At 38.6% G+C, this 24,611-nt stretch overlaps 1 protein-coding gene across 1 annotated transcript; it reads left to right on the top strand.

Annotated features, from left to right (window-relative positions):
- The first annotated feature begins 3,214 nt into the window (after positions 1-3,214).
- Positions 3,215-18,114, top strand: LOC121442002 (uncharacterized protein PB18E9.04c-like). Its single transcript, XM_041643441.1, has 8 exons — positions 3,215-3,296; positions 6,665-6,931; positions 8,537-8,640; positions 9,654-9,810; positions 11,883-13,031; positions 14,066-14,482; positions 17,495-17,683; positions 18,082-18,114. Exons 4-8 carry the CDS (start codon positions 9,751-9,753, stop codon positions 18,112-18,114), a joined length of 1,848 nt encoding a protein of 615 aa, XP_041499375.1. The 5' UTR covers positions 3,215-3,296; positions 6,665-6,931; positions 8,537-8,640; positions 9,654-9,750.
- Positions 18,115-24,611: the final 6,497 nt, after the last annotated feature.

The following is a 24,611-nucleotide window of genomic DNA, read 5'->3' on the forward strand; positions in this document are numbered from 1 at the left end:
GGGTGACAATTGTATAGCTGGAACAGTCTGCAAGACCTCTGGCTGCAGCACCAAGGTTTATCCCTATTGCTTGTACTGGCTTTTTGGAAACCCATATTCTTTGGATGGATACCTTGTTAAGTCTAGATATAGTAAGGAGGGAGGGCCTTTGTCCTTCCTCAAAGCAATTTGGCCTTACCCTCTCTGAGGAGTGGATGGGGGTATAGGTAAAGGGAATAGGATGAGGGGAGGGATAGGAAACTGGGATTGGTATGTAAAATGTAAAAAGGTAGTCTGCTTTCTTTTTAAAAAAATATTTTCATAATAATTAAAAAAGAGAATTGAGTCATTTACAAAACTTATACAAGACCCAAAGGAAGCCTTCACAGATTTCTCACAATAACTGACATCAGCAGTTAACAGAATGATGCAAAGTTTAGAAACCAAAAAATAATAATTGAATCTCTGGCTTTGAAAATTCTGTCTCAATGCAAAAGGATATTTAGGCCTTTAAAAGCAAGGACAGGACCCTTGGAAGAATGGATCTGAGATACAGTTAACACTGAATCTCAAGATCATGATGATGCTTAGATAGGAAGTGATATCCAAAGCTTTGCAGAAAATTCAAAATGGCATTGGCTTCTGAGAAGCCAAGGACAATGGCACGGGGTTTTGAACCTACTTAATGTGCTGGCTTTGTGGGAGCTTAGCCAGTTTGGATGTTCACCTTCCTAGGAATGGACGGAGAGGTGAGGACCTAGGACTTACCACAGGACAGGGAACCCAGACTGCTCTTTGGACTGGAGAGGGAGGGGAAGAGGAGTGGGGGAGGGGGAGAAGGGTAGGAGGAGGGGGAGAAGGGTGGGAGGACGGGGAGAAGGGTGGGAGGAGGGGGACAAGGGTGGGAGGAGGGGGACAAGGGTGGGAGGAGGGGGAGAAGGGTCGGAGGAGGGGGAGGGAAATGGGAGTCTGGGAGGAGGTAGAAACTTGTTTTTTTTTCTCCTTTTCTCAATAAAAAAAAAATGGAAAAACAAGGTCAAGAATTATAACTGTGGCAAACATGATCACCTAAAAAGGGATTGTAAACAGGGTGTTCCTAGAAACAATGTGTTTTTCTAATCATAATCCAAACATAATGCCCCTCATTTCTGTATATGCAGAGGGTGTGGCAGAGGCAATTACAGTGACCATAGAAGAAAGTCCTTCCCAGGGCAAATTAGAAAAAAACTTAATGCCTATGGTAAGAAACAATACTATCTGGATAATAAAAGAGCTATAAAAGAGAGAACAAAAATCCGGGAGAAACCATACAGTGGGTGTTTTGGCAAGCCTGTATAAATGAACAAAGATCAAAATTAAAAAGTAGAAAAAATTATGTTGTCGTTGAAGGTCTGGTGCAGATGTAAAAATAATTTATGAATTGGGACTTTATCTCAAGGAAAACTGAACATGAGATAGGTTGAATGTATAGGGCCAGAAGGACAGAAGAGAAAATGAAAGACATATGTTGCTAACATAGCAATGAATTTGCAGTGATGTGATTGTTATAGCAATGGAATACTCAGATTAACATTTCCCCAATCTTAGAAACAAACCACAAATTAACATATGTTTTTGGGAAAAAACTTAAAATATAATATAAATAACACTCACCAATCATTCAGGTAGGAGAGCACTTCAGAATATCATGCTTCACAGAAAAGTCTGACAGACATGAGACTGGTAGGCTGAAGGTGGGTGCTCCAGAATTCCAGAGGAACCTTGATGACTGTCCAGGCAGCCAGTTGCTTCTTTCATTTCTCACAGTTTTTGGAAGTTGTTTCATTGCACTTCCTGCTTACTCAGGTAATATGATCTCCTTCTCAGGTCTCTGATGGAGTTGAAAACTTTATAGTTACACTTTTGCTTGATACCAGATTCAGGGCCTTTGTCCTGGTTAAAAGGGATGTGTCAGATTTGTTGACTCTCCATGGGAAGTCTTACTCTCTCTGAGAAATGGATGGGGTGTGGAATGCAGGTAAGTTGGCGGAGTAGAAAGAGGGGAGGAATGGGACCAGGGATAGGTATGTAAAATGAGAAAACATTATTAAAAAAATAGATTTTAAAAAGAGTACAATTTTTTAAAGAGGATAAGTTTTAGAGACATTAAAATGTAGTGTTGGTAATGCGAGTTAGAATAGTGAACTCTGTACAACATTTGTCCTCACCAAAATAGAGATGTCGAGTATTTTCTCTGAATGTGTCAGTTGTTCATTGACTACACATTAGTGATGTATTATTGACTGGATATATTGTATAAAGTTATTATACTTACAATATATATATTTTTTCTTATATTACTTACATCATTCTTTTTACTTTAGACAAAAAACCCAGGAAATGTAGTGATATTATATTGTGCTTTAACAAGTACAACTTGCCTGGAGATCAGAGTGTGGAGCTAGCCACTAGCTAATCATAGAGGTCAGGCAGTAGTGGCACACACCTTTAATCTCAGCTCTAGGGAGGAGGAAACAGGAAGTGATGTGGCTGGACAGAAAGAGGAATGGAAAGCTAGTGGAGACAGGAGCTAACCCATTTCAGGCTGAAGAGTTGGAGAGTTAAGCAGTGGCTGTGGCTAGCTCCTTTGTCTCTACTCTTTCAGCAATTACGCCTATGTGTGATACGGCTTTTTTATTATTATTAAGATCATTTAGAATTCACCCTACACTACACTGCCTACCTTCTTCTGTACAGGAAACACATTCAGTTCTTGGTGGCAGTAGACATCTGCTGAATTCACCTCTTGCCACTTCCTGCCTGATGGAGAAGAGGGAGAAGTGTCTGAGTGACTCACCCTTTCCTTTTCAGATGTTAAATTTATTCAGAAGAATGTGTTTCTTAGTGACCCATGGGTAAGGCTGTTGGACATGAAATGCTAAGTTTAGAACATCCATTTATGAAGAAAATCAACTGAGCACAGGAGACCTTTGCTTGTTTTGGTAAGTAAAGTGTATCCTTTAGAAGACAATCTAGTCTTACTAGCCAGGGAAATCGAAACCTAAGAACATTGGGTGGCCTCACTTCTGTAATCCTCCTCTTCCGGGAATAGCAGAGCTCAAGACATTCAATTTGCTATTCTTGAAGTGAAGTGAAATGACTCAGACCATTGTCATACTTCGCATCTTTAAAAATACTTCATGTTCTTGGCACTTGGGGAATGCAACATCCCAACCCAATCTCTGAGAGTTTTGTCTTCTTAATCAAGTAAAACTAGCCTTCATCTTGCCTGGGAGACAAGCTAGGATCTGGACACTGCTGAAGAAATTTCTGAGAAGGTGAGTCCTGCACTTGTTATGTAAAGCTCTATAGAACCCACAAGGGCAGGGTGGAAATCAGTGCTGCTTTCTTCAGAGGAGAATGGAGGGAGCAGGGCTGTTGAGAGCTGCCTTCAAGGCCATGAACCCACAGCAGCTAGGATCTGATGCTTCACTAGGAAAGATGGTAAGCATCTTTTTTATTCCACCCATACTGGGGCCTGAGCCAGCACAAAGGCATTTTGATTAGGGCAGATAATAAAATAACTTTCTAAGTATAAGTATGAGAAAATGGAAAATAAGAGAAAGACTTTAGATATCTTGCTGGAGAGTAAGAGTAACTTGATGGCTGTGGTGACTGACTAGAGAAACAATAAGCTAGCGACACCAAAGAATTGCTATGAAATAATGCTTAATGAAAATATATCAGGAAATGGAGCTGCACTCTAGTATTCTGTTAATGCATGACATGGAAGACTACAAAGGTGTATATTATTAAGTTCTACAGATTCATTGTTATTCAAGTACTCTGATTTTTATTGAGCTCTACATTTTTCTCTACTACCCTCCCTGCCTCTCCGGTCCCCCTCAACCCTGTTTTTAATAATCCACCAAAATACTTGTTATTTTTTACATCAGCAGTGTCTCAATCAGTGCGTTAGTTTCTGTCATCTTGAACATTATTTGTTATCTTCAGTTTTAAATAATTTGAATTTGCTGTTTAATTGTCTGGTAGAAAATAAAGATGATTGAGAGAAATTTATCTAGAAATACATCTCTATTGCCTATTTTTAGATCTTTTAAATGCTTTCCATTTACCCTTTGGAGTACTTAACATGTACCTGAACAGGGCATTTTAGAAATTGATTTCAGACATGTGTATATGTAAAGTTATCTCTCTTGGTGAGTCACTTATATTTCTCAAGAATTCTAAATAATTTTTCAAATGTTTATACCTTATTAATTAGCAATTGAGAAATATATTGCTGTATCTATCAAAGTAATTTTGTTTTTTCAAACTCACAGATTAGTAGGCTCTTTCACATGCACACGAAGAGGATATGTGTGCATCTTGTCATTTGGATAAAAGATATTCAGTGTGGCTACTTATTGTGGTCCTATCAAGAGACATAAAGTGCTTAGAAATACTGGACATTATTGTTGGTATATAAATCAAAAATTTAAGGTATTATCTCTTTCTAAGGGCATGTTTCGGTTGATTTCTGTCAACCTGACACAAGACAAAATTATCTGGAAAAAGATACCTGAGTTCAGAAAGTTCTTCCTTTAAAATTGTTTGTAAGAAGGTATGGAAGTCATATTCTTGATTAGTGATTGATGTGAGTGTTTAACCCTTTGGAAGCATTGCCCCTTCTCTGCAGGCTGTCCTGAGTGCTCAGTAAACCATGAGGATCAAGCAAGGAATCAGTGTTCCTCAGGGCTTCTGCTTTGGTTCTTACTTCTGGGTTCTAGCCTTGAATTAATGCTCTGACTTCTTTCAATAAATGACTGTGATGTATAAATATAAAATAACATAAACCCTTTTTTAACCCAAGTTGACTTTGATCATGGTGTTTTATCGAAGCAATAGAACAAGTAACTAAGAGAGAAACTGGTACTGGTCATGTGGAATACTATTGTGACACACCTGACTGTGTTTTAGGAAGGATTATGAATGAACTTAGTAACTCTGGGATATAAAACTATTGAGTGTTTAGAAATTAATGGACAACAGTGGGAACTTATAAGGTAATGCAGAGGGCAGTGCAGATGCTGGAGGCCTGGCTTGGGAACATCAGAAGGAAGGATAAGTGTCCTACAAAGAAACTACTAAGGCGACTCAATATTTTTGAATTACGAATCTGTGATTCTTGTCAGCTGATACTGAAGAATTGGCTGTGATTAAAAAGAGATCAGCATTATTGAGGAATAATGTGGGAAGTGTCTTCTCACTCTCAGTACACAGAACTGAAGTTGTGGTCTGGAGCAGGAAAAGGTTGTCCCTTTTGCTGACAAACTTTGTAGTGTGAAAAACTCACCCAGGTGGTACTGGTTTTGGAGGCTTGCTTGAGTCATAGGGAATAGCTGAGGCTTGCTTCTGTGAAAGGCCATGAAGAGCCCTTTATGAAGATATAACCCAGGTACAATGGGGACCCCAGTATTTTGAGCTGACAGTACTGTTCGATGACCAACAGGAATAGCAACAGGTGTGGAGAGATGTGACCTTAGTGTAGGAGAATCACTGTGTGTGTTTGGATAAAAGAACAAAAGAAATGGAGCTGCCAAGGCCATTTGGAGATCAGAACATCTTTTTATACTGTAGAATTTTAATTTTTTTGATTTTAATGTAATTATGACATGGTTTTCCCCTCTTGGAATGACAAGGTAGGTAACTAATTATTTATTTATTTTTTTTTGTAAGAGCGTACATTTGAGATCCTTTGATATTTCATTGAGACATTGGGTATTTTAGAGAGGCTTTGATATTTGGAAGAGATTTTAGGTGTTTGAAAGAGACTGAACATTTCAAGTATTTAGCCTTTTAGCAGTGAGGCTGAACACATTGATACAGGATCTAGTGAGCATAGATTCACAGTGACACAGATATATGGTATTGTGTAATATTGAAATTCTTTTGATGTTTGGATTAGTCCAAATTCAAAAGCAATAACACTTCAATATCAGAATGAATGTTGTCATGTAAGTGGGATCCATAAAAATTACACATAATCTTTGCCATCATTTATCTGGTTGTGTTGGAAACAGTTGTGTTTTCACAAGTACCAACCCCCCAAAAAACCTTCCTATTGTAATTTTCTCTGGGGTCTGGAGATCAGTACTGTGTAAAAATTAGAATGCTGATGAAGGAAGCTTTACTGTTGAGATCAGTTTTCATCTTCTCCTTGAATATGTAGATGAGCAATTTTTTAATACCCTGCAGCAATTTTTATTAATCCATTACATTAGGGCTTACAGAGTATGTCTTTTCTTCATACTCGTCATATTGTCCTCTCACGTGTCCTTGTGTGGACACCAAAGAAGAATGGAAACAGAAAACAGGATTTTAACACTCATAGCGCAAACTCTAAACACTGCAGCAATTATTGTGTCCAACCCTTTTATTCCCCCACAACTGTCATTGGCCTAAGGCACCTAACATGGCTACTGGAGAAGGATTTCCTAAAGTTGTTTCTTAATACAGAAGTTCTATCTCCATTTTTGCACAGTGGTACAGCTTGTATTTAACTCTGTTTTTCTCGCACAAGAAATTATGGACATTATCAATTTTGGTCATTCGCTCACACAGGAATAATACTGTTTTGAAATTGTCTGGATATGTATGTAATTCTTTGTCCATTTTTATGTTTTTGTACTGTCCATAATATTAGGAATAATGAGAGAATACAAAAAAATTGTTCTTCAAAACGGATTAGACTGTATGGGATACTACCACTTTAAAATATTTAAGTACTTACTAAGATGTGATCTACACCTGTCTGAAAGCATTCAGAATGATTATGACAGAATTCAGATTGCTGACCTGATGGAGGATACATTCCCAAAAGATGCTGGACTCGGCAAACTGATAGGACTTTGTCAAGAAATGAAAGATCTTCAATACCTTGTTGAAGATCTTAAAGCAGAGAAAGCAAAAGGTAACAAGGGGAAGCTCCCTGGACACTCATCCTTCCCCCCATCCTTCCCAAATGTCTAGCTCCCTGCAGTGATCAGAGTTGATATGTCCCTTTCCCATTGTGTGCCTTAGAAAATACAGGGGTAGAATCTGTTCTGAAGTCAGCAAGTTAATGATTTTGAAAAATGCTTTCTTACCAAGAAATTTGATATATTTCTGGGTCGACATCTTTTGCTTTGGAGGAAACTTAACCAAAAAGCAATTGTTGAGATAAATTAGTGTACCCAACATGATAGAAAAAAAAAAAGAAAATGACAGATAAATTGAAAAAAAAACTAATTTAAAGCATTTAAATAGAGAAAATTTAATGCTTGATTAACAATGCATACCCTCTAATTTATTCCTTTTCTGTAAGAAGTGTGATTTCATAATTAGGTATATGCCCACATTTTAAAAGTGTTAAAGAGTTTCTCTTTATACAGTCTATAGGTTTAAAAAAATATTGAAAATAATGGTACATAACTCTGACCCAAGAATTTAGCATAAGGAATCTGAGTCAAAAAGACCTGCAGATTGACTTACAGAGAAAATATACTCTGAGTTACATAGAAAGATATATCCCCAACATGGAAGTCATATAACTTTGTTATATCAAATATTAAATCATAATTCTTTCTCTTTTGCTATGATTTGTAATTATATTCTTTAGAACATAACCTATTGGTATTATCATAAAAGTTTCATGCTTTTAAAATCAATCTGTGGGATAAGAGGGTTGGCAGACGGTTATACTGATATCAACAGAAGTTCCCAAGATGGAAGAGCTGATTCCACTACACCTGGGATGCACAAAAATCCCCTGAGGCGTGAATATATCTGACTTGGTACCACTGGTGGCCTTCTGTCCAGGTAGAGTCTCTGCAGCAGAAGAAAGAAAAAGTATAGACACAAATAGAGATGAAATAGTTCTTGTTATTATGAAATGATATTTGATCACACTTTCCACCTGGAAATTGTGTTATTTACTGTTTTTTTTTTCTTAAACCAAAAACAAAACTATTTCCAAGTTTGTTGTGGGCTCAACAATGGCAACACTTTTAATCCAAGAGCTTTCTACTTGAATATTTTAAACAGAATTAAATAAATTCAACCAGAGGTCAAGAGTCAGAGCAAGCAACCAGTTGACAGGAAGCGTACATAGATTTTTTTTTAAGAAAAAAAACAATTCAAGAGTAAGAGAGAGTGAGCATGATGGTTAGAGAGAAGCACGGGCTGTAGAAGTGAGTGAAATTGAGGTTGAGAGCTTTTAGTTTGAGTTGATACAGGAAAAGGGGGACCATGGGAGGCCAGTGGACTAGGAAGGCCAGGTGGTCCTTTCTCTCTTTCTGGGAGCTAGCAAGCTTTTATCCCAACATCTGGCTCCTGAGTCTTTATTGGTATAACTGAATGGTTGAGGTTTTGTTAAAAACAACAAAAATTCGTTGTCTTTCTGTAAAATCATTAATAAAAGTAGAATAAAGTATCTATTTCAGTTTTGAAAACTGAAAGGAAAATAAATAATTCTTAATGAGCTTCAGCCATTTTCACCCATTTCCATGGATTTACTGTGATTTCTTTATCTGTATAGTTGAAAAATAAAAGAAAGGAAAGAAGAAAACTGCAGTGGAAGGAAAGCAAGGGGAACCCAGCAGTGCCCATGGTCTTTGCTCCAGGAATGCACCCTCTTCAGAGGTAAGGTGGCTGATTGCCCAACAATGTTTCCACTCAGGAGCCATCCCTTTTTAATTATTTGGGAATATGTAGTACTGTACCTATCTCGTCATAGGCTCTGTGAGAACGAGGTTTGAAGTTGACAAATTTATGGCGACTTCTCACTCACTGTGTGTCGTATTTACCACATGCTCTAACTGGTGCAGTATGACCTCCCACACACAACCAAGGATGCAAACAAAAAATCACTACCTGGCTTTTTAAAGACCACTTACGGAAATAGCAGTTGCTTTGGGATGTAGTTCTTAAAAAGATTCATCCTAAATATGGGCTTTGGACTCTTCTGATACCACAAGGATAAATGGGGTGAGATTAATGAAATTTTCCTACTCCTCTATGAGATACCATTCTATGTCTTAGCTAGGGTTCCCATTACTCTAAAGAGATGTCATAACTACAGAAATTCTTATTTTTTTTAAAAACACATTTATTTGGGGCTTGCTTACATTCAGAACGTTAGTCTATTAATATCATGGTGGGAAGCATGGCAGTATGCAGGCAGATATTGTGCTGGAGAGCTAGCTGAGAGTTCTACATCTTCATAGGTAGCAGCAACAGAGAGTGACACTGGGCCTGGCTTGATCATCTGAAAGCTCAGTGACACACTTTCTCCAATAAAGTACACCTACCCCAACAAGGCCATACTTCCTAGTACTGACACTCCCTGGTGATGAGGCATTCAAATCTGTGAGTCTATGGGGCTATTCTTACTCAACCCACCACATCATACATACAGTCCATCTTTTCCAAATGAGGTATGCACAATGACAAAAAAATATAATTAAAACTCCATAAGAAGCAAAAGATTTTTTTTGGTTCTAAGAATATTATGTGTTAGTTTATACTAAAGCAATTACTACAGACTGGGGATAAAACTGTATAGAAAAGCACAATTTAGCATGTACAAAGCTTGGAGTTCAATTTTCAGTGCATGGGAAAATCAATGAAGAAAAACATTTTTCTTTCTGAAAAAGGAAGAACAAACTGAGGAAACTGAAAGTGGCAAAAAAAGGAAGCTTAACCAAGAGCAGACTCAGCCTCTAGAACCTTCAGGAAGCAACACACAGAAAGATGAAGGTTGTCTCCAGACTTCAGAAGCCTCCAACACCATCCAGCAATTCCTCCAACAAGGTACCACTTTCCTCTTTCCATTGCTTGCCCCTTCCCGAAGCTTATCACTGGACTCACCACAGCCTTGGAAAAATGTCTCACTGACCCCATACTACAAAGATTTCCCTCATGTTAGTAAATAGCTCATTATCTAATTATGTATCAGAGCCTCTGTGGTATTGAAAAGGTAAGTACTTATGAAATGATTTCTATGGCTGTCAACCAACTTTCTGCTTAGGATTCAGATGGAAGTATAGAGGAGACAGATAGAGATGAACACTGGAATATTTCAATCCCCAGTGCCTACTTTCTTCTCAGCCCTTTTCCCTTTGCTGGTGATCCAATTTCAGGGGTGATTCTTGTCATTCTGTGTTCCTCTTAGCATTTTTGTTGATGTATGTTGTTTCCCTGCCTTGAAGTCTTTATCCCTGTCCATCACTAACCAGTAGAACTGAAGCGGTCATTTTTGCTACGAGTCAGATTCAGACTCCTCCAGGCATACACTAAAGTCTCCCAGATATTCTTCATAAAAGGGAACGGAATCTTATTCCCAGTATGATGCCTTCTTAATATAATTGCAACAACCATAGCCTTGGAAGAAGTAACCTCTTAATCATATACTTTATTGTATATGTCACCTATTATTCATCATGCATGTATTTTGAGGTCATGACTGCAATTTACAGAAATGTCCTTATTTTCTTGCATGGTACAATTGTACTGAACCTCTGAGAAGACCAACATTTAATTTTTTTAAATGATAGAGTCCTGGTACTTAGCATGGGAACTTCTTAGGCACATCTAATTTACTGTGTTTGTAGATGATGACAGAAATACAATTGATATGTACACACGTCTAGAAAATAGGCTACAGCTAGTAAACATTTTGGCTAGAATGGCATCAGCTTCACAGGAATTGTTGAATTTTAGAAGACTTTTATCTTGGATGATCAAAACCACAAAGAGAAACCAGTAAAAAGTGACCTGTACAGTTATACAAAGGTATTTGCATACGAACTTCCCTTCGCTTTTGAAGCAAAATTTATAGTCTTTAAATTTTTTTGTACTGATATTTCATTGTATTTTAATAAATAAAGTTGCCTGAAGTTCAGAGAGTAAAACAGCCACACTGATTAGTCTTAAAGTCCAGGCAGTAGTGACACATATTTTTAATCCCAGTAGCCACACTAGTGTGGGCAGTAGTGGTGCATGCCTTTTTTAATACCAGCACTGGAGAAGACTATAAAACACGAGGAGACAGCTCTCTGACAGTCTCATTCTGAGATTCCTGGAGTCAGGATCACCATTTCTGCTTAGGTAGTGGTAAGAGTCGGTGACTGGCCGTTTTGTTTTTCTGGCCTTCATGTTGAACCCCAGTTTCTGTCTCTGGGTTTTTTATTCATCATGCTGCAGTTTTATACCGCTAAGATTATGAAAGTGTAGTGAATGCTCTAACCAGATCTGTTGCCTGAACTACAAGTAGTTCTCACATATGTAGAAGTTGTATTTAGCTGGAGTCATGCTCATTTTAAAGACCTACACAGAAGTTTCAATGAGTCCAGATGGTCTTCAGGCATCTTCGTTACTCTGTCAACTGAGCTTCATCATAATTCAATAAATCCATCTAAGTGGATCAATTTTTAGCATACTTGTCACACAATATCCATCACATCATCTGAAGGTAGGTGGCAGTTGGCTCTCTGTGTGCACAATAAGGACCAAATATTTCATGGATTGGAAAGTCTACATGAAGAAAAATACAGAAACACCTAATTGTACTATGTGCTTAGTTTTCCATGAAATGATACTGAGAATTGAACCAGACCAAGAAATATTTGGCCAGTTTTGTAAGATACTTTGAGCTAGTATTCCATCCCAGCCCGAGAAAATTCAATACCGGACTTTTAAGAGAAGCTGTAATATCTAATGGTAAGAGTGAAGGCTAGGTGTTAGAAGTATGTTCTAAACAATTCCATCAGCCCAGGAGCAAGCTGGCAGGGTAAAAGTTATCGTTACAGAAGGGAAGCACTTGGTCTCATTATCAAAAAAACAGTAAACAGTATTAAAAGTATCTCAATCCTATTTTTCTTTAGAAACAGAAAACCACAAACACCAAACAACAGAGTACTCTAAAGATAGACAATTCCCAGAAAAAACACCAGCTTCTAGGATTGTCAGCAACCAGCAACTCCTCAGCTGCATGGGAAGGCCAGACTCTTCAGGGGCTCGCAGGAACAGCTTCTAGCAGCCTCAACACTCCCCAGACATTTCCACAAACATGTGACTCTTTAAAAACGTCTCAAGGCTCTCGGGAACCACACTGCCAAAGTTTTCTAATATCTCTAGTATCAGACTCTAGAATCTATCTGAACTCTCTCATGAGTGTCCAAACTCCTTATGTACCTTCATCAACAGCATCCAGTAATGTCTTGGTCCCTAGTGTGTCTTCAGAAACGGTGTCCAGTTCTCTCAGTGCTCCTCAGATGTCTCCAGTATCAGGGTCCATCCATGCCCAGAACCTTCACGTACCGACAACAGCAGCATTCAGTGGCATACAGACTCTTCACAATCCTCAAACAGGATCTGGAAGTGCCCAAAGCCCTAGAGTACCTGCAACATTGAAAAGCAAATCCCAGGTCATAAAGACGCCTCCAGCAAGAGGATCCAGCAGTGTTCAGGTGCCCCACACTCTTCCAGGAGCAGTGCCCAGAAATGTCAGCACCACTCAGGTGCCTCAAAGAGCAACAGGCAGTAGCATTCAGACTCTTAACCTTGCTAGGGTAAATGTACCCAGGATTGTTCAGGTCCCAGGTCCCTTAGCAACAGTACCTGTTTATGTCATGACTTCTTTGTCATCTTCAGCAACAGCATCTAGTAGTCTCCAGGTACTTCCACTAACAACATTCAACAGTCTTCCGGATGGGGTGCCTAGACCAATAGCGACAAGTAGAGTCCACACCACTCAAATGCATCCAGCAGCAACATCCAGCTTCAACCAGGCTCCTCATGCTCCTCCACAAACAATGCCCAGAAGTTTGTGCCCCACTCAAGATCATCGAGGAGTAGCCTCCGGTACTGGTCAGGCTCTTCCCTGTCCTAAAGTAGAAGCACCTATGTGTGCCCTGGCTCCCCAGATGCCTTCAGCAACAACATCTGAAAGTCGCCTAGCTCAACCAACAACATCCAAAAGTCTCCTGGCTCCAATGGTGTCTTCAGCAACTACTAGCAGCAGTTCATGCGAGGTAATGGCTTCCTGCTCTCACAGTATAATGATGAAGATTAGCATATGCTTGCAAGAATTCTTTATTAATCTATATGGACACATAATCTTTTACTCAAATAATCACTATTTTTATTGTGTATAGTAACTGATCCTTCCCTACATTGAATTTGAGAAAACTTTGTATATTCAACTCCATTAAGAAAATGTCTGAGTCAGTGATCACCTGATCATGCCTACTCTGTAAAGACTATGCTGAGTCACGTGCGTATTTAATTTTGCACATTATACTTTTTATTCTAGGTGTTGTTTTCAGATTGTGAATCTCTGCTGCAATTATATTGGAAATGTACTTCCTGATGTTAGAACACATCAGTTGGTAATCACAGTTAAGTCCCCTCACCCACAGAGTGAAGTTTGCATGTTTCCAAGTCAAGGGTCAGAGAGTGCTTCAGTTATACTGCCTCCCTACGCTGGTACCCAGGTCGGCCTTGACTGTCCTCGTGCTTCCTCTTCCAGTTCTACTCTGTGACCTCCATTTCAAAGTGCTCCTCTGATGCTCAGAAATGCAGTAGGATACTGAGAAGGCAGGTGGTCAAAGTAAAATGACCTCATGAACATTTTCTGGTCCCAGGATTTTCCTCCATACCTGTTATATTAGAAAAAGAAGAGCTTCTAGCCTGAACCCTTTCTGAGTAGAAATATTTCAGGGTATCTTCCTAGACTGCCTACCTATCCCTATTACAAGAAAGCTCTAATATTTAGTCCAGGTTTTGTAATCAAACATTTCCAAATGTTCCTAGAATAACAACTTAACTAGAGCTTGGAGCCTTTGGGTTCGGTCCCCACAAATATAAGTATAAACTCTTTACCTACCAAGTAACATTTATATTAACTAGAATAACTAGATAATAATTCAGGTAAATATCCATTTTTCACTTTATCTAGATTATAGTATGGCAATCATTGTTTAGGCGTTCTCCACTGTACTCAGTGGAATTGTGCCTTATGATCTGTCTGAATTATGCATGTTTATCCTCTGTGTGTTTTATGTAGACACCAAGGAGGGGAAACATACCAAAGGAACCTGCTAAGGAAGAAGGTTGTCATCGAGAACCCAAGGAAGTGATGGTTTTGAAAGTAACAGAACCATTTACTTATGATTTGATTCTTCACAAAAGGATGTTCCATGCCACAGTGGCGACTGAGAATAAATTTTATAGAGTGAAGATTTTTGACCCAGTTTTAAAGAACAAGTTCATTCCAAATAAGATCATTGCCATATCAAATTATTTTGGCTCAAATGGATTTCTGGAAATACACAAAAGTTCCTGTGTGTCTGATGTAGACAAGAACAAAACCATGGATATCTCAACAACACTGAGGAAAAGAGCCAATGCGACTCCTAAAATTAGGGATCTTTTCTCACAGGCACAGGGGACATATGTGAGTGGAGAGTTTGTGGTATATCAGGTAAGCCATTGCGGTACTTGTGGAATTTCTTTTGCAGTCTGGGATTTTAAGTTTTAACTTGTCACTGGTATTTGCTCAACTTATTTAACACAGGAAGTAATTGCTCTTCTTGTCAGAAAGAGATGAGTATGGTTTCCTCTTTTGGGGATTGGGAGTCTCTTATCATTCTTCTCCACAAGGTAAAACCATGAAAAATCTTTAGAAATCGGTTCATCAATAACTTTGGCATTTTCCTAGCTATGACAATCAATTATGTCCATCTTATTCCTAGACAACGTTCAATATATAGAACATTTTCCTTTTAGATTCTACTTCTTTGATAGCTTTTATACCCATATTATTGGCAACTCAGTTGCCAGAACAGACAAACTCAAAGCCTACATACAGTTTGAGATGATAAGAATAAAAAACAAGAGACTATTCTGCTCCAGATTGAAGCCATGACCAACTAGTCAAGATTATTTCTTTAATGTGTCCTCATTATAATATTCTTTTTTAAAATATTTATTTATTATGTATACAATATTCTGTCTGTTTGTATGCCTGCAGGCCAGAAGAGGGCACCAGACCCCATTACAGATGGTTGTGAGTCACCATGTGGTTGCTGAGAATTGAACTCAGGACCTTTGGAAGAGCAGGCAATGCTCTTAACTACTGAGCCATCTCTCCAGCCCCTCATTATAATATTCTTTACATTGTATCAAGCTCTTTTGATAGGGTGACTAATGTTTTAAATAATGAAAGGAAGAGGAGTTTAACAGTCTAGTTTAATTTCACAGTTTATAACTGGGCACAATTGAAGTGAGGAAACTCTAGGAAATCTAAGACTTTCTCATGTTTCTTTGAGTGGCGATGCACCAATTCATTAGTATTCTTTTTTTTTCTTCTTTTTTAAATTTATTTATTTATTAAGGATTTCTGCCTTGTCCCCACAACCGCTTCCCATTTCCCTCCCCCTCCCCCCGATCAAGTCCCCCTCCCTCATCTGCTCGAAGAGCAATCAGGGTTCCCTGACCTGTGGGAAGCCCAAGGACTGCCCACCTCTATCCAGGTCTCGTAAGGTGAGCATTCAAACTGCCTAGGCTCCCACAAAGCCAGTACGTGCAGTAGGATCAAAAACCCACTGCAATTGTTCTTGAATTCTCAGTATTCCTCATTGTCCGCTATGTTCAGCTAGACCGGATTTATCCCATGCTTTTTCAGACCTAGGCCAGCTGGCCTTGGTGAGATCCCAATAGAACATCCCCATTGTCTTAGTGTGTGGGTGCACCCCTTGTGGTCCTGAGTTCCTTGCTCGTGCTCAGTCTCCTTCTGCTCCTGATTTGGACCTTGAGATTTCTGTCCGGTGCTCCCGTGTGGGTCTCTGTCTCTGTCTCCTTTCCTCGCCTGATGAAGGTTAATATTCCTGAGGATGCCTATGTGTTTGTCTTTGGATTCGCCTTATTTAGCTTCTCTAGGAACATGAATTATAAGCTCAATGTCCTTTATTTATGGCTAGAAACCAAATATGAGTGAGTACATCCCATGTTCCTCTTTTTGGGTCTGGCTTACCTCACTCAGGATAGTGTTTTCTATTTCCATCCATTTGTATGCAAAATTCAAGAAGTCCTTGTTTTTTACTGCTGAGTAATACTCTAATATGTATATATCCCATACTTTCTTCATCCATTCTTCCGTTGAAGGGCATCTAGGTAGTATTCTTGTTACGTGTATGATTTCATAATTCATTGTTTATGAATCAGCCATGGCTTTTTAATTTATCTATACTGTTATTGATTGTGCTGGTGCTTTCAGTTACACAATTAAAAAGTAAACTAAGTGGGAACCAAACTTAAATGCCAGAACTAAAAGCTGTAGATTCAACCTATGAGGAGTTAGGAAGGGGTAGAGTGAACCATGTGTGCACTGAGCAAATGTGATCCATTTACAAAGGAGGTATGTGTGTGTGTTTGTGTGTGTGTGTGTTTGTGTGTGTGTGTTTGTGTGTGTGTTTGTGTGTGTGTGTTTGTGTGTGTGTTTGTGTGTGTGTGTTTGTGTGTGTGTGTTTGTGTGTTTTAAGTGAGTATATCAGTCTTTCTCTCTCTCTGAATGTTAGTCCGTATTTGTATGTCTGTGTATTTGTTTCTCATACTATTTCTTATGTTTTGGGTGTGTCTTTTTGTTTCATTCTTATTGATTTTCTTCTTTATTCACCTGTTTGTTTTCTTAAGAGAGAGAGAAAGAAGTTGTGGAGTTGGAAAGGTAGGGAAGTGAGGATAAACTAGGAGGAGTAGGGAAGGGAAAATTATGATCAGATTACGTTACATGAAAATGAGTTTATTTTCAATAAAAATTGAAATAAATTAAATTAAAAAAACTTAGAGTAGTGTTTCTCAGACTGACAACGAGTCACAAGTAGCCTTTCTTCTCAGGCCTCCTGGAGACACCTAAGAAACCTGCAATGGTAACTAATCGGTTCTTGCTGTATTATTATTGTTTTCATTGATTGTCCCTTAAGATATCTCAGATATTCTTATTTGTTACCAAAGTACTTAGAAATATGCTCATTTTTTCCTAAAAACACCAAGCGCAAAAAAAATCAAGTAAATAAAACATAAGAGTGGCTTCCAAGGGCTGCAGTGCTGACCCAATCATTAAGGCCAGGCTCACAAGGCTTCAAGAGGGATTTCAAACAAAACATTTGTTCACTAAAACATCTTAAACTCTCTTGGGCCTGAAAACCATTTTTTAATTATTTATTTTGTCTGTGAGGGATGTGGAAGTCAGGAGAGAAGCTCCACAAATGAGTTCTCTCTTTCTACCATGAGAGCTGCTCATGAGCCCAGGTAATCAGGCTTGCCAGCAAGCACCCTTCCCCACTGAACCATTTCACTGGCTCTTGTGCCTCTGATTCTAAACCTAAGAGCCATCTTGCCTTGGCAGGGACAGGTTTATGCCGACACTCTTTATTCCTCATAGAGGTGACAATCTTTAACATATTTTCTAAAAGATGAATATTAACTTGCTTTTAAGAAAACTGAGAGGAATCCCTTCATTTACTATGGAATTGAAGATGATACAGGGAAAATGGAAGTGGTGGTCCATGGAAGACTGACCAATATAAAGTGTGAGCCAGGCCAAAAACTTCGATTTGTCTCTTTTGAATTGTCCTCAAGCAAAGATAAATGGCAGCTGAAGTCTGTAAGACACAGTTACATGCCGGTGTGTCCTCTGAAATTTAATATTATTAAAAATCATTCATATATATGATTTCATAAATACATATATATCCTGTGCTTGACTGTTGGCATTACCTAGACAATCCAACAAGTGAATAAAAACTAACTTTTCACATTTATAATGAAATACCTTCTAGTGTCTTTTAAGTAAATATTTCTAAATCATAATAAAGAAAATAAATTCAAAAGTTGTTATATGTGTTTAGCCAAATGACAAAAACGTACCTCCCTTATCAAAGCAGAGAGATAATTTGCCAGGACTCAGGTTAATTAAGATTTTTGTTCATATTCTGACTCTTTGATTTTTCAAACTGAGTAAAGACTAAAGCACAAAGAATCTTGGAATCTTCATCTATAATATTCAAATACTGTCTGTTGCAGAGCATGATGTACAGAAAACATAAGTTCCGATAGATGCCCTGGGCAAATCAGACTACAATGTGCTAAAATCCACAATCCTTGTCGTACTTACACATTGTGTAGGATTCATTTTACACTTTAAAAAAGGCCACTATAACCATGTGAACAGAAGAAATAGAAGGGATCACATGTTCGTTCACATAGAAACACTCTTACAGCACCATGGTTCTCAGACCACCAGCCAAAGTTTTAAACCTTCCCCCATGGCAGCTGCAACAGCAAAGTCCTTTCTCCCTCCTCCCAACCTGCCTGTTCAATGAGATTCTGCAACTCAATCTATACCTAAGGAATGACAGCTCTTTCTTCTCTTCTGGAGCTCTGTGTCATAACCGGGCCTTCCAGCTGTGTGCTCAAGTCTGTCAGAGTGAGTAGCTACTCTCATAGTCCCAAGAAGGGAAGAAAGCTGACTTCAAGCACAGAGTGACATTTAAGGAGATAGACCAGTGAGAAATTGGATGTGACCCTCGGGACACGTCAGTATGAATGTAGAGATTGTTTGGAGCCATTTGAATTTCACTAGATCTGACCTCATCATCTTTTTTAAGGTCGTCGATGTCAGAAAGAAAGTCACTCAAGCCTGATTCAGATCAGAAAACCTGGATGCCAAGGATACTGTTTATGGAGATAAGATCCAAGTCCAGAAAACACATGTATACATGAACTGTTGCAATACCATATCTATGAAAGCCAGCTCCTTTTTTATGGTTTTCCAAGACAGGATTTCCAGGCTGGCCTTGCACTCAGAGATCTACCTGCCTCAGCCTCCTGAGTTCCAGGATTAAAGGCCTGGACCATCACCACCAGACCTGCTCTTAATTCTAGGAAATGATGATTTCTTTTATTGTTTATACACCTTTAATGATTTAAGTTATATTTTTTCTATCAATAACTTTATGCATGTTAATCTATAAGTTTTACATATAAAACTTAAAAATAAAACCACATTTTGATAAAGAAATGATTCCTTGGGAATATCTTTTAGCCATTTGAGAGTTGCTGTAAAATCAAAAGTATAGAATACAAACTTCACATGTGATGTTAAAGACCAAGCATGCCAAAGAACAAGTAGTCTGTGTCTACGCCAGAAAACTCAAGGCATTAATAAAAGACACAGGTGAAGGTTGAATTCAGCCTTGAATTCAGACTCCACTTGTTTGATAACCACAGTTACACTTTCCAGCCATTATCTACATCTCCTGTGTACTTACATTCTTCTACCAATATATCTGAAGCCCATTGACCACACGGCACCCACATACATCTGGTCTCTCTCTCTCTCTCTCTCTCTCTCTCTCTCTCGCTCGCTCTCTCTCTCCATATATATCATTTTCATTGTTATATATATATATAACAATGAAAATGATTGCTGCCCTTAGAAATACTTTCATGAATTATATATAATCAAATATTTCACAAAGAAAGAGGATCTGATCCAGACTAGTTCAGGTACATGTACAACAAGACAAACTGTATCCTCAAAGGGAACTTTTATGATGGATATCATGTTGTTCACTTTCTCCTATGTATAATTGTGTGTATATAATCACATAAATTACTGTGTTGAAAGGACATGCACAGGAAGTAAATGCCTACCTAAACTAATCCTGTCAGTTGAAATGAAGATCCACCTGTGTCACTCCCCCACAACCCCAGCTCCTTCTCCTGAACCCCATGAATGTGGCTCCAAACAAATGCTGGGATTCCTGAGAACCTTTCCTCATGCGAGCACTGTTGCTCTTCACACATATTCCCGTCTGATCTGTACTATTACTGTGCTTTGAGAAAAGTTTCAAGGCTTCTTTAAAATCTATGTGAGCATTTACCCCCAAATCTTTGAATGAAAGGCCAAGGTATGGGAAACACTTGGCTTAGTCTCTGACCACCCCATATAGTATGACAAAGAAACAGGAAAAACCACACCAAATGCTGAAGGTTAGTCTTGGGTTCCCGAGCTTGCAGGTTTGTGAGTATTACATTTATCTTCCTTATACAACACTTTCTCTGTAGTGTCCTAACACACCCAGAGAGAAGAAAATGATAATTTTCCGTAACAGTAAGGGACAGGGAATTGTATCTTTTACAGACTTAACGATTCAGTTTGTATGATATGCAAATGCTATGCATGCTATGCAACAAAGATGAGGGTACAGCAACAAATCCACCTACATAGACTAGGCTGGAACCATTCTCTGACTCTTTTGTATGAGAATATTTCTCAGGAGGTGTAAACAAGTATCTACTCACCCCAAAACAAGTTCAGATCCAATTAAGTTCAATTTTTTGAACCAATAGGATTTATTTTTATTGTGTTTCTTACAGGAATATTGATGAAGTGTTACTTGAAAAGCAGAAATGCCTCAAAGAGAGCTATGTCACTAGTTTATCCCAAAATGAGCATCAGCTCACAGTAGCCAGAAATCTGGAGCACCCTTAACAGACTGTAGACAGTACAATGATTTGGAGAGTGTCCTTTTCAGGTAGTTAAGGTGGTCTGAGCCCCTTCTGCACAACTTGGTTGGTATCTACATTTTCCAGGCACATTAGCTTGTCTGAGCATGCCTAGCAACATCCTGGATATTCTATAGGAAGGAGGACAAAATTATATCTGGTTACAAGGATTCCTAAAACCCCTACGTTATTTATTTATTGACCTGAATGATTTTGCTTGGAGGATGCAAGTGCCCACCGTTGTTGAAATATCCTGCTATTCTGCATCCTTTTGTTAACTCCCTGTGTTTTACCAATCTATCCTCTATGATGAAAGATTTTGATCTTAAAGGAAGCTAAAGACTCCCAGATGTTTACATAAAGAATCCGTTTCTCTGTTGCCTGAACTTAATGCCACCCCAAGCATAGAGAAAGAACAGTAGCACTGTTATAAGCTACTTTCAGGACTTTTCCACAAAAGAGAAAATAGGACACCTGGCACAATGTGGCACCAGTGTCACAGTGGTAACTGGCAGCTTTCTGATTGTATTTGAGGCCTGGTACACAAGAGAAAATTGATACCTAGCATTATACACCTCGTCAAAACCTCTCACCTGGAGGCCAGCAGACTCGAGGGCGAAACCTTACAACTTATTGTCAATTTTCCTTTAAAATAACCTTGTTTATATCCACAGGTTAGTGCTACACACAGGATTGGTCAAGAAGCTTCTGTTTGCAGGGAGATGCTACTAATCCTGAGATGCAGATGTAAAACCTGCAGGGGCTCATAGTGACTTCATTTCTCTCTCAACTCATGGACAGAGAGTTAAAGCTTGTCAAGGCCAAATAACAGGTTGTTTGATTTAGGGTGTGCTTACTAGATATGTTGAGTATTAAGGAGATTATTATGACTGTTTGTTCCCTGTATCATTGGTAAGGAAGTCTTTACCACTCCCCTTTTGCTTGGGGTATAAAAAATTTATGATTAATATACTTGGGGCTTTTTTGTGTATTCACAGAGAGGCCTCCCAATTCTATCTTCTGACTTCTGTCTCTTTCTTTTTCAATCCTCACCCTACTTTCAGGCACATTCGAAGAAATCCCTCAACTAGACAAATAACAAGCTTGGTGACTGTGCCTTTGGTGACTTAATTACTAAGTATAGGATTCTCCTAATTAATTGTTACTTTCTTGGGCAAAAAGACTGCCAATCATACAGCCAGTCAGATGACCCTTATAGCAACTCTGACTATTTAGAACAATGTACAGATATCCTGAGGAAACTATGGAATTTTAGCTCCTGGCTTTGCTCTCAAAGATTCAGTTTCAGGGATCTTTTTTCAAATACTTTCTATCAGACTTTGTTCTTCTACTATAAAACTTTAAGAATCTATGTGATCTTGGAATCTTTTCCATCTAAGCTAGAGCCAGAGCACTTCCCCAATACCTAATAGAAAGATTTCTATTATTGGTGAAAATAGGAAATTTTACTTGTGTGTGATGCAGTCTGTATCTAGTCTACAGAAATCCTTCTCTGCTATCAGCGAGCAGCTCAGCATCACTGGGTGGCCTGGGAGAAAATGTCCACTGGAAACCCTTACAGAAACTCAAGATTAGTCCTTCTATGCCAGTTTTTTAAAGATTTATTATTATTTTGACAGTGAAGGTCAAACTGGTAACATGAAAAAATGACCAGTCCTTTCTCCTGGTCTAGCTTCATCCCTTTGTGATTCTCTAAAACACAAAGAACCCACCCGTCTCTCTACAAGGGACGTAAGAGCCATCATACTTAATGGAAACCCATATTGACCACCTGCTTACCTGTGCCCTTTGCCTTGTCCATTCTTCTTTCTCCAGAGTACTCTTAGAGCATCTGCTGCCTTCTTTCTTCAGCTCCTCCACATATGTTACCTACATTCATAAAGACCAACAAAAACATAAACAACCAAGATCATTTATCTGTGTCGTAACTAAGCCCCCAACCCTTAAAGGGATGGATGCACAGTGAGGGCTTCCTTCCAGATTCTGGATTAGGCACAAACCATACCCAATGCCTGTTTTCATATGGAGATCCCTTATTAATCAGGGAAGAGAAGTTAAAGTGGCCGCTTTCTGGTTCTGACAAAAAAACAGCAGCAAATGACCTTGCAGGTACAGTTTTAAAAGGAGGAAAAAGGGGAGGTCTGTGATGGAATGGGCTAGGATGCAGTGGTAAAGGAGATAGGGGACTAAGAGAAGGAGAAGGGGACAACGGAGAGGGGAAGCGGTATTTGTCCTGGAAGAACAAAAAACTGCCTGTGGATCGAGGGTAGACAGATGTTGGGCACATAGAGAAATTGCAGTTTATTAGGGTATCGGGGGAAAAACCTGTTGGGAAGAGGTATTCAATTTTAACTGGTCATGTAAACTAGGTTAGTCATAAAGGGCTTCTGATTGCTGGATTTTGTTATTCTGCGCCTCGGAAAGAAGTGATCAAAGAAAGGAATAGACATTGATGCTAGCTTTAGGAATGTATTCTAATGGTTTTTTTTTTAACAAGACAGTGGGATTATGGGAGAAGAGCAAGGGCTGCAAGAGTCACAAGGTGTAGTGGGCTAGTGTCTCTTCAAAACATACTGTAACAAGCCATGAGAAAAGCAGATTAGAAGAAGTACATGACAAGAACCTTAAAATAGCAACTATGAAAATGCTAAAGGACCGTAAAGAAGATATGAGTAAGTACCTCATTGAAGACCATGTAAACACAAAGAGTTGGTGTTGTGGTATATTAGCTGAAAATCTGTTACATATATTTATACTGTGGAATATTTATTTAATGGTACAGAGATGCATTGCATATTTTTATGTTGTACTTTTTTTTCTGTTTAAACAAAAAGTAAGGCATTAACTTTAACATAGCAAAATTACATATAACAAAATAGTTATCAAACAAGAATTACAGTCACAATATTTATATCTATTTTATCTTTTATCATAACTAAGGAAAGCAATAACTATCTATTTATTCTTCAACTCCCTCAAAGACTCCAGAAAAGAGTCGGCGAGACATTCTGCAGGGCACAAAAGAAAGTGACTGAACTGTCTTTGGAATTTCCTGCTTCATGGAAATGTCTGCTGGATACTATGGGCCTGTAGGCCAAAGATGGATGCCCCAATGGTACAGAGGAACTTTGGGTGACTGTCCAGGCAGCAAGATGTCTGTCATTTCTAGAATGTTGTACTTTTTTAGCTCCTGTAAAGCTGTATCACTTTGCCTGGCTAAATCACCTGATAGAGCTAATAAGTGTTGAATGTCCAATAGTCAGACAGGAGAAAGGATAAGTGGGACTGGCAGACAGAGAGAATAAATCGGAGAAATCTTTTAAACAGAAGAAGAAAGAAGGAGAGCAAGAAAAAAAGACACCAAGAGAGAGGGAGGACACTAGGGACCAGCCACCCAGCTACACAGATGGCCATAGAGTAAGACATAATTGTAGTCAGATTGGATGCAGGGTGTATTTCAATCTTCCTATATTTGATAAGAGTTCCTTTGTTACCAATATGTGGTAAATTTTGGAGAAAGTTTCAGTGAGTTCTGAGAAAAAATATAATACTTAGTGTTTGTGTGAAATGTTCTGTGATTTTTTGAGATGATTTTACTCCCAAGTTTCTCTGCCATTTTTTTTTTTTTTTGGTCTGGATGACCTGCCTATTGGTGTGAGTGGCATACTGAGGTTATCCACTATCATTGTGCTAAGCGCAGTATATGATTTTAGCTGAAGTAGTGTCTCATTTATGAAATTGAATACCATTATATGTAGTTCATATGTTAACAGTGCATGATGACTTGTAATATATTCTTGTTGTTTTTGTTTTCCTTTATTGATATTGTATCAAATATTAAAATAGCAACTATGTTGCTAGAGCCTGCACATTGGCTTCCCAGACAACTAGGCTCCTCAATAATCACACAGAAATCTGTATTTCTTGCAATACCACTTGGGCAATAGCTTAAGCATCTTTCTAGATATCTCTTATATCCTAGTTAAGTCCATTTCTATTAATCTTTATATCGCCACTTCACT

The sequence above is a fragment of the Microtus oregoni genome, unplaced genomic scaffold (genome assembly GCF_018167655.1).
Source record: "Microtus oregoni isolate MIOR12 unplaced genomic scaffold, Mior012 000086F_ref0000336, whole genome shotgun sequence".
Classification (NCBI taxonomy): domain Eukaryota; kingdom Metazoa; phylum Chordata; class Mammalia; order Rodentia; family Cricetidae; genus Microtus; species Microtus oregoni.

Coding starts and splice junctions, on each gene's coding strand:
- LOC121442002 (XM_041643441.1), top strand. CDS start 9,751: ATGAAGGTTGTCTCCAGACTTCAGAAGCCTCCAACACCATCCAGCAAT. Junction 13,032..14,065: donor CTAGCAGCAGTTCATGCGAG/GTAATGGCTTCC, acceptor TGTTTTATGTAG/ACACCAAGGAGGGGAAACAT. Junction 14,483..17,494: donor GAGAGTTTGTGGTATATCAG/GTAAGCCATTGC, acceptor CTTGCTTTTAAG/AAAACTGAGAGGAATCCCTT.